Source organism: Oculina patagonica, chromosome 1 (assembly GCF_052425735.1).
Source record: "Oculina patagonica isolate OP01 chromosome 1, crgOcupat, whole genome shotgun sequence".
Taxonomy (NCBI): Eukaryota; Metazoa; Cnidaria; class Anthozoa; order Scleractinia; family Oculinidae; genus Oculina; species Oculina patagonica.
In genome coordinates this window covers 42,631,353-42,642,229 of record NC_135758.1, presented here as the reverse complement: position 1 = coordinate 42,642,229, position 10,877 = coordinate 42,631,353, and the positions used below count along the sequence as shown (strand labels likewise).

The 10,877-nt window shown below is 36.5% G+C and overlaps 1 protein-coding gene across 1 annotated transcript in view; it reads left to right on the top strand.

Annotated features, from left to right (window-relative positions):
- LOC144632078 (adenylate kinase 8-like) overlaps positions 1-10,877 on the top strand; it is a 79,396-nt gene that overhangs the window by 629 nt on the left and 67,890 nt on the right. The window contains exons 2-11 of the mRNA XM_078490685.1: positions 331-412; positions 1,114-1,163; positions 1,469-1,555; positions 5,495-5,521; positions 5,917-5,985; positions 6,958-6,996; positions 8,248-8,290; positions 9,077-9,148; positions 9,637-9,751; positions 10,072-10,157. Of these exons, the coding sequence (XP_078346811.1) occupies positions 331-412; positions 1,114-1,163; positions 1,469-1,555; positions 5,495-5,521; positions 5,917-5,985; positions 6,958-6,996; positions 8,248-8,290; positions 9,077-9,148; positions 9,637-9,751; positions 10,072-10,157 (670 nt within the window). The remainder of the gene's footprint in view (positions 1-330; positions 413-1,113; positions 1,164-1,468; positions 1,556-5,494; positions 5,522-5,916; positions 5,986-6,957; positions 6,997-8,247; positions 8,291-9,076; positions 9,149-9,636; positions 9,752-10,071; positions 10,158-10,877) is intronic.

Below are 10,877 nucleotides of genomic sequence, written 5' to 3'. Positions count from 1 at the left end.
TATCAAAGTTAAGACGCTTGGGGGGGGGGGGGGGGAGGCCAGGCATAGGCAAGGGATTTGACAGCAATTGTTTGCCCGAAGTGGGGACTTTTTACCGTTTTAATGGACTTTCTTACGATATTTTATTGAAGTTCCGTGACTCTTTTGAACATCCAGATATATATGCCCTGGGGTTGGGCATTTGAACAGAAAGTCTCAGCTAAGTTCAAATGCCCGGCCTATGCCCAGCCTCCCTCCCCCCAGTGGCTTAACATTGATACGTGCATAATTTCTGCACAATAAAAAAGGAAAAAAATAATTCACCTCAAGCATCTTCTCTTGTGTTTATAGTCACTGCTTACAAGACTTATCATAGAACGGCCTGCAGACCCTTTAACCTTTATGATAGGTCTCCTGGAACAGGAAAGTAATGGTGAGATAACATGCTTATAAAGCCCTTCCATTATTAAGATCAGCACACATGAGGGGACTAGTCCGTACCAATAGTCTCTGTGACAGTCTGTCCCAAGTCCCTTCATGTGCACTACCCATTTTCATCAAAAAGATCTAGTCACAGCGACCAAATTTTGGTCCCTGCGAAAAAATTGTACGGACTAGTTGCAGGGACTTCATGTGTACTAGCTGTTTATAAATGCAACTAGTCTCTGTGACCAAAATAAAAATACACCAATCAAAAACCAAAGCGGTTGGCCCCTGCGACTAGTCCCTTGGTGTAAATACTACATGGGACTTATTCCTTTGACTAGTCACATACAAATAGGCATAACTAGTCCATTTGGGTGTACAGGTGTACTTTGTGTGCGAAAAGTTCCTGTGACTTGTCTCCCTGTGTGTGCCTACCTTTGCTCCTTGCTGTATACATTGCTTTCATTGTAATGTCGGGACAGGCTGCAACTGTCCGTTTTAGAGAGGTGTCTGTCTTATAGGGAGTTGAGTTACAGTTACTGTCTTATAGAGGTGTCCGTTAGGAGTGTTGACTGAACTCCTTTCAGTTAACCCTAAATTATCAGATCTTACCATGAAAATTTTCGCTTATCCCCCACTGGGTATAAAGGAACAAAACATATAATACCAGTAATTTATTAAATATGCCATGACTATTTTAAATTACAGTTCCACAGATAATTGTTCATGGGCCTCCAGCAGCAGGAAAGAGAACTATGGTAAGAACTCTTATTAAGCTAAGTTAATTTAATTATAATTATTGTTCACAGTTAATTTGTGACTTAAATTACAGTTTAATTTTTAAATTAACCACAAGTTATATATTTATGTTATGTTAATTTATGATGTCACTGATAGCAATAACATTCATTACTGACACTATTCTTTTAATATGTCTTTAATATTTTTTGATGACTTACCAATAAGTAATCATACAACTTTTATTCAGAGATATTCTATTAGGAATGTAATTCTGATTATAATTTTTTATTAACCAGCTATTTTATTTCTCTATTTTTTTCAGTCTGTGATGGCAGCTCAACATTTTAACTGTGTGCATATCACGCTTGATAATCTTTTGGCAGAATCAGACTCAAAATCAGCAAATAAGGTACTTCTTGCACTCAACTCAGTTAGCTCTAACTTGCATAATTTATAAATGTATATAGGATAAATTCCATGTAAATATTCATCAGATTTATTTTGTTATTGTTCCTGGCAAGTGTTTTTTTTTTCATTCACTTTCCCAGATAGAAAAAAAGGAAAGAAATGCAAAAATGATAAATTCATATATCTCAGTCTTTTTCATAATTATTTTTAGAATTATTCTTCATACATAGTTGTGGTACAATAATTAGCTTCAGCTATGATACATTTCTTATTCACTTCAGCTGGTCCCAGGCGGGGTACTCGGAATATACATGACGGGGGGGAAGGGGGGGGGGGGGTCTGATGGAACTTCACATTGCAAACCCAAAAAATACAAAAGCCTGAAATTTTAGACTTAAAAAAAATACCTGGCATCAAAATTTCCAACCCAAAAAAATACAAGACTTAAATACCGTAATGATTCGATTTAGCGCCCTTCTTCCAATAAGCGCCCCCCTTCAAATGTGTTTTTGTTAATAAGCGCCCCTATTCCAATAAGCGCCCCCATTCTTATTAGCGCCCCCATTCTTATATTAGCACCTCTATTCTGATAAGTGTCCCTATTGTGGATAACTGTCCCTACTGAAGTCACTGACGTCAACTAGATAAACTCCTGACTGTTCACCGTACAGATCATGTATATATAATTTACTGTTAAAATGAACAATTATTTTAAAAGTAACTGAACTTTTAACAATTTCTAACTGTTACAGTTCCTGTTATTGTTAGATACATTTAGTTGTTTCTCAAAAAATTAAATAAGCGCCCTGTCCCGAATAAGCGCCCTATCTCGAATATAAGCACCCTCCTTGAGGTGCCAAAAGTAAAAAGGCACGCTGGGCGTTAAATCGAATCATTACGGTACCTCAATACAAGACAAGATAACAAATGTACATTGTACTGTCGTCTTTTTTTTTTTTTTTTTCCACTTTTTATTAAGATCTTATGAAGCTCAATTATGTTACAACAAGATAATTAATAACACTTATCACCACTGGAATTAACATTTGTGTGCCCTGTTATCATATTTAAATTAAATTAAAGCTCTAAGAATTGAGTTAATCTAAGTTCTTAATCTACTGTTTAAATAAGGTAGCCATCTAGCCTGAAATTTACATTCTGTGTTATTTTTCAACGCTAAATACCTTATTACATGAAATTTTGGCGACACTTTAATTTAGCGATATTAGCGATTTTTCAAAAAATCGCTAAATTAAAATGCACCAAAATTAAGTGTCGCTAAATTTAAATCATCGCTAATTTAAAGTGAGTATAATATGAAATTCCGCCATCTGGTCCGTTTCACACGATCACGCTGTTTGACGGTCGATTATGACGTGTATCGGATGTCTACGTGTATACATTTCAGTAATCTGGTCATTTCAACTTCACAACTGAAATGGACTCTTCGAATTCGCTTGAAAAGAAAACGTTTCAGCTTGTGAAATCGCTAAAATTAAGTGACTTATGTTGCAAAATTTACGAAAAATCGCTAAATTAAAGTGGCGCTAAATACGGATTTTTCAAAATCGCTAAATTAACGTGACGCCAAAATTTCATGTAATAAGGTATTTTTCAGTTTTAAATTTTTCCTTGACGATTTGTTTGAACACATCAAAATTGCGTTTTACATCATGTTTCCTACTTGTCCAAATATGTATTTTAATAAGAGTAATAAAATAGTTGAGCAGATCTGTTTCCATATCTAATTTACCTAGTAACACATCTTGTAATGTGAGGTCCACCCGTTTGCCGGAAATCAAAGGCCAGAAGAATTTTAGCTCATTCCAGAGTATACTTGAAAAATGGCATTCAAAAATTAAATAGGTGACATATAGTTTCCGATTCAATTCATTCCAGAGTATACTTGAAAAATGGCATTCAAAAATTAAATAGGTGACATATAGTTTCCGATTCAATTCCACAAAATGTACAAAGGTCGTTTGCGACGTATCCTATTTTGGCTAAGCGATGGTTAGTAAAAGTGATATCATTCAAAATCTTAAATTGGAAGCTCCTTACAAAGGTTTTGGATGAGATGGTTCTCACATTTAAAAATGCTTTAGAAACAGTTTCATCGTCCAGGCCGAATTTCTCTTTCCACTTAGAGAAGCCTCTTGAGACCTTGGCTTTCTTTAAAATGAGCAGATCATAAAATTGTTTACTTCTGCTTGTTAGAGGATCAAATAATTTTCCTTCACACTGAAATTCTAATGTCATCAATTCATTTACATTTATCTCTCGAAATTTGCGATCGAGAGGAATAGCCTGACGAATTCCAGTCCAAACTAAAAATTTTTGTGTGTTTCAAACCATTTCGTTTTGCACTTTTATAAGATTCTAAATTATTCATATTTAATAGCATGTGCTGGCAAATTAAAATTCCAGCTTTTACGTAATGTGGATAGTAGTCTTCGAGGAGAAAATTTACAAATGCCTTCCACGGAGTTGAGCCTTCTGTGAAAAGCCTTCCAAGCCAGGCTAATCTTAAAGATTTAATTGAAGTTTCCAAATCTGCTAATTTAAGACCCCCATACTCTATATTGTTTATTACTGCTAGTCGAGCCATTTTATCAGGCCCGTTCCATAAAAAGTTATAGATAATAGTATTAAGTTGCTTAATGAATGCCTCGACTCTGGAGTAGGCAAAACTGAGAATGTGTACAGCATTTTTGGAAGCAGACACGATTTAATAATAGTAATTTTACCATGGAGTGACAGGCCTCTGCAACTCCACAACCGTGTCCGTGTCCGGATGTCTTTTAATTTGTCATAAAAGTTTACTTGTGAATGAATATTTGCATCATAGCTAAAACAAATCCCTAAGGCCTTAACGCTTTTGCGCCAAGTTATACCCAGGGGCGCTGCTGAGCTTTCTCTTAAAGAGCCAATTCACATGGCTTCGGTTTTAGTGTAATTAACTTTCAAACCAGAACAGGATTGAAACCGGTCAAGCAGACAAAAAATAAGCTGGGAGCTCTCGATAGTGGGGACGAAAACAGTCAAATCGTCAGCGTATTGAACCAGCTTGAACTCTTCATTTCCAATTTTGATACCTTAATTGAATGTCCATATTGGCTTGGATTGCGATTGCTAAAATCTCCGTTGCAATTATAATGAATTTAAGTAGGGGGATAGCGGGTCACCTTCCCTTACTCCTCTTTGTACCTCAAAATATGGTGAGCATAGGCCATTGTTTACCACACTTGTAACTGGAAATATTGGTATAAAAAGTTTCAATCCATCTAATAAGACTAGGACCAAAACCGAATACATTCAAGCATTTAAACATGAAGTCACGATCGAGACTATCAAAAGCTTTTTCGAAATCAATGAACAGTAATATGCCAGGAACTGTACTGTCTTAATATCAACAGTTTTTCCAGAACACATGTCGCTCAAAAAAAGTTCAAATGAATATTTTTCTGATTCACTGATCGCAACGAAAACCCAAAACGAAAAGTTCGCTCAGAGATAAGACCCAAAAAAATATGCATATTTTTTAAGACCTAAAAAAATATGTGACAGATGATAATTCCCTTGACCCCAAAAAAATACTGAGCGTGTAAATTTTCAACCCCAAAAAATATGTCGGACCCCCTCCCCCCAGTCATGTATAATTCGAGTACCCTCCCCCCTGGGCAGCTGGTTCTGTTGAAAAACTGACTTTTGTTTCAATAAGCTGGTGAGCTTGTAAAAGCTGTATGGCCATGGATTTTTAAAATAATATTGTAAGTGATAATTATAAGAGAAGAAGTAAATGGACATAAATCTTGTTGTACTGCCTCTAATCAAGGCATCACTGTTTATATACAAATTAAATTAATCAGAGTACTTGACTGATCACTTACTATAATATTATTTTACAGTTATTTGCTAATTGTTGATTTATCTTTCATAGGCCCGCGAGTACATATCAGCCAAAGAGGTAATAAATAATATAAAATTAATGTGTAAGTTTCAGAAATAAGCAACCAATAACGCACATGCAAAACGTACAACATTTTTCATGTTTACTTAATGTGTTTTAAAAATGTGTGTTTTGGTTTTCTTTTTTTAGCTGTACTGTATACTACACATTTAGCCCTTTTCATTTCATTGTCTTACATGCATAAAATAATATTAATTATGCTTTTTAGATCAATTTTTAGTCTTTTTCCATTGTATGTGTGTTTTAAGTGACAATTTTCTATGAAATATGAACTCTGGATTAGTTTTCTACTTTCACTCTAAAAAGTACAGTGTGGCATTAGTTTTTAATTAGAAGAATCTAATATTGACAGAAAAATTAAATGTAATCACTTTTTTTTATTTTACTTTCAGACAGTGCCTACTCATATTTGGGTCAGTATGATCAAAGAGAGACTTCAGAAAGAAGACTGTATCAGCAAGGTAAAAAAAGGAATGCATGTACATGTGAGACATTGATTTTTATTAAAATATTTCAACCGGTGTTAATGATTCTAGCTATAGACTGATAAACATAAAATTCTGAAAATAAGCCCTTGGATTATATTTGCGTGAGCCTTTGGGGTGGGCTTTTTTGGGGGGGAGGGCTTACTTGTGTAATATAGGTGGGGGGGGGGGGCTTAATTATTTTCAGAAGGAAATTATTTTGTAAAATGTTTGGGCTTACATATTTTTTAGGTGCAATTATATAGAGAGAATCCCACGTGGTAAAACTTTATTTTTACTACATGTAAACATAATGAAATGACATCCTACAGTAAGCTTAAGTCGCATCTTAGTAACCAACATTCGATCGGACACGAAAATGGGGCTGGGGCGAGAACGAACAAGCAAAACAAGATGGAGGCATTCGGGTTTCGTTGCTACAGTATCATATCGATAAAAAAAGATTTGGGAGCCTTCTGTTGGAGATAAACTTGTTGCATCAAGAGAGTTTCGTAATCATGATCAGTTTGGCTAATTTGCCATTGAAGTGCTAATGGGGAAGAAACAGTAGGCCATGGTCCACATCTACCATGTGAATACACGTGGAATTTTCTTGCTTGTGGTGTATTAATATTTATTCTGTTGAAAATATAGGCCATCGTCGACACTGCAAACAGCTTTTAGGGGCTGTCAAACTTGCAAAAGCAATGAACAGTACTCCCTTGTAGTTTTATGTAATATTAATTTGCATACTTTTCCATAAAAGTGTCAATTCACGAAAATTTTTGGCACCTTTTCCAAATGTTCCCGCAGATAAGCCGCACCCTCGATTTCGAGCGAAGATTTTTGGAGAAAAGGTGCGACTTATCTGCGGGTTTTTACAGTAATCATAACCAAAATTAATGACACTGTACATTACAGTCTGTAATGGCTATTCTTTTTAAACTGCAATTTGTTTTCTTGTCACAGGGCTGGTTGCTAGAAGCTTTTCCTCAAACAAGAGAACAGGTTGGTCATGTATTCATCTGTTATGATCATAAAAGTTATAAAACATTTTTTCCTGTTTAGAAGTGCTCTTTACAACAGTGCTCTTTAGATATACAACAGCTGAGTATTGTAAGTTGTGTGATAAACAATACCGTATTTACTCGAATAAGCGCCGCCCCCGAATAAGCGCCGCCCTCGAATAAGCGCCGCATTTCGGACAAAAAAGTTAATAAGTGCCGCCCCCGAATAAGCGCCGCAGTCCCGATGCGGCGCTTATTCAAAGAAATCCGTTTAACTAGAAATAGAACTACAAAGCAACTCTCAAACAAACTTGGACATTTCTTTTCATCAAAAGTGATGTTCTGCAGTTCAAAGTGCTTGTCTTACTGCTCGCCCATTACTTTTTCTATGGAACATTCTTACAATATGTAGTTCTGTAAATGTTGTGAAGGCTGCGATCTTTGACAAGACAGCTAACGCCACTTTTCTCTTCAGCAAGAGACTAATTTTGGCAATCAAGGGATGCTATTTCAATTAATCTTAAGGATTAGATTCTTTGTGGCATCAAACTTTTTAATAAGTGCCGCCCTCAAATAAGCGCCGCCCTCGAATAAGCGCCGCACTGGAGGCGTAAAAAATTTAATAAGCGCCGCGGCGCTTATTCGAGTAAATACGGTAGTTGGACAATGTACCTCACAGTTTAGGACATTTCTTAGTGTTCCTTGTCCCCTGGGGGGGGGGGGGGGCACTCCCATAAATTTAGGAAAGGGGTATGCTGCGAAGGTTCTTAAACCCTGACCCTATTTAAGGATAAAGAGAGCGAAAATTGATACCCTTTAAAAGGCCCAAAACTGAAAAATGACACCCTATTCAAGGGCGTTTATTTTAGCTGATAGAATTTACTAGGTACCCTATCTAAGGATCACTCCGGGAACACAATGCCAAAAGGAGCAAAAATGATACCCTATTTAGGAACCAAGAACCTCAAAAACCACACCCTATCCCGTGGCACATACCTATATAGCCCATATGTGGGAGTACCCCTCCACCCGGGTCCTTGTCTAAAGCTTGAAAAAAGTTAAACATAGACTAAATGTGAAAATACCTTAATTGCTGGTCACATTTAATGTGCAGTTCCAGAAATTAAACATCCATACCCACACCATGGAGTCATTTGAAATTCCCGAGGGGTGGGGGGAGGAATATGGATATTTTCTGGAACAATACAATATGAAACTTTCCAGTCAATGACCTGTTTTTATTGGTCTGTAGGCTCAAGCTCTTCAAGCAGAAGGAATCAATCCAAAGAATTTTGGTAAGTATTAACAAACTGATATGGCCTTAAAAAGTGCACAGATTGTGGATTTTTGAGATACATTGATTGGATATGGGGATTTCAAAAATAAAGCAGATCACTGATTAGCTGAGAATTTTGACCTGGATTCTGGACTCTTCATGTCAGGAAGCTCCAATCGTGGATACTGAACAAGTTTGGATCACTTCAATGAACTTCAACAGTCAGTCTTCATCAGTATGTTGGCGGAACTGTGTGTTGCAGTGGAACTATACCACACAAAGTTCTCTAGTAATATAGATTTGTATTTGAATGAAAATAGTGGCAGATTGACAGATTTGGCCAAAAAAATAACACAGATCTGTGGATTTGCATACCGCTATTCAGGCTTTTAGCCAGGAGTTAAAAAACTGGGAGTCCAAGATTTTTATAAAGCAAGACTTTGTCCCCATAGGAGGGCCTGAGGAGCATGCAAGGTGTTTTTCTGCAGATATGAGTGCAAAGGTATCTAAAGATTTCCAAATTTGCTTAAAAAACCTCTGTATGCAGGTGGGAGTCCAGCTCCTGGACTCCCACCTGGCCAAAAACCTGCCGCTATTCACCCCCTCTAAAACTAAAAATTGACACAAGTCAATAGCTTGTGTTTGAATGGTCACATTCTAGCAGGGTTTTCTCCACCATACACAAGTGCTCAGTGAAATAAGTGGGAAAAATTAAAACACCCCCACTGGCACTGCTTATTTCTTTGGCAAGTTTGTGAATGGCAACACAATAAATAAATGACTGTGTGATTGCTTCTATTATTAGTACTCTTGGAAGCTCCAGACACAGTACTGATAGAAAGAGTGATGGGCAAAAGAATTGACCCAGAGACAGGCGGTAAGTGTTTAGGCAGGTACTTACAGGGATTCTAGATATTCAAAAACAATTTGTTGCTAATTCTATTTACCCGTGGCCACAAGCATCATTGTGAGGGGCTTTAGAGTAACATCTCTGTAAAAGTGATTCATACAACAGCAACAGCAACAAAAACAACAGCATTATGGCTGTTTGAACACACGTCACTAGCATACCTGGTTTTCCATATACGAGATGAATTGACACATAAATAAGTTATTTATTCATTCATTTCTGATCGTTTGTTTGTTTTTTCATTCACTTATTCGTTCATTCATTCATTCATGCATGCATGCATTCATTGTTATTATATTTAGAGATATTAATTGTCCTCCATTCTTGTGAACAGCAGAGGTGTAAAGATCATTATTTGTTGAAATGGTACTAAGCATCTTTCAGTCCAAAATTATGTACATGTAATCACAAAGAAGTCAGACTATAATTGAGTTTACTTTATTATCATTTTGCAGATGTATACCACTCGACATTTGACCCACCTACAGACCCAGCCGTTGTGCAACGTCTTGTCCCAGATTCCAAGTCCTCAGAGAAAGTCATGATTGAAAGACTGATGGAATATCACAGGTAATATGCCGACACCAGTAAGCATGGACACTAATATCTAGCAAAACAACATCAACGTAAGGCATTTAAAATTCCAATAAATTGGTTTCATTGTTATTACTTTGAAATCACAACAGTGATGTCATAGATTTGATGAATACTATATATACAAAGTTTATCATAGGTCCTGTGCAAAATTATCTTTTTTATAACATACACTGTACATGTACATGCATCGTCAGCAATTTAATACCCCAACAGGCTTTCTTCAGTTATGTGACAGCCCAAAAGAACATAAATCTTATTATTGCAATGCTACCTTTGATTTTTATTTGTTACAGGCATATTGATGGTATCTTGATGTGCTATGAAAAGATTTACAAATCCATCAATGTCGACCAGCCAAAAACAGATGTCTTTTCACAAGGTAAATTGTAATTTGTGTAATCTTGTGACTTGAAGTAGTATAATTGCATTTTGTTTAAAATTCATGCAGTCCATCCATGACCAAAAACGCATCATTTGTGGTGACCTTCGTTAGCCATTTTTGTTTTACAGTGGGACCTCACCTTACAGCTAGAAATGGCCACCTCATTAGAACAGCCAATTTTTCCCTTGCTCTAAACAGAAGCCCCATTACTGCCTTATTTAATTCAGCCACTCTGTTAATTAAATGACTAGTCAGAGCAATTTTCAGTTAAAGCCGTAAAAATAGAATTCAAAGAAATAACTCTGGCCGATCACAAAGGACACAGACAATCCAGTGAGTGAACCAATTAAAACTCGAAGTAAACACATGTATGCGTAGCCAGCGCAAAGCACAGGAAAAGTGTGTGACCAAGTCATGATTGGTTTTGGTTTTACTTCTGATTGGATGAGAAAGTGGCGTGAGATTTTTAAACCAATCACTAAGCATAGTAATGCAAAAGCAAAGCAAACACAAATTTCTTTTGACACTCAAGTGAAAATCACTCTGGCCAATAGTGTGATCCTTATGTAACAATATTCCTTGTAGTACAGCTGCTCAAAAAACAGTGTGTGACAATAAGATCTTCTTTCATCGAACCTTGCATAAGTATTTCTATCACTCTTAAGTTTATTGCTATACGCCTTTGTACTAAATCAAAATTGCTCACAGCTGTGTCTA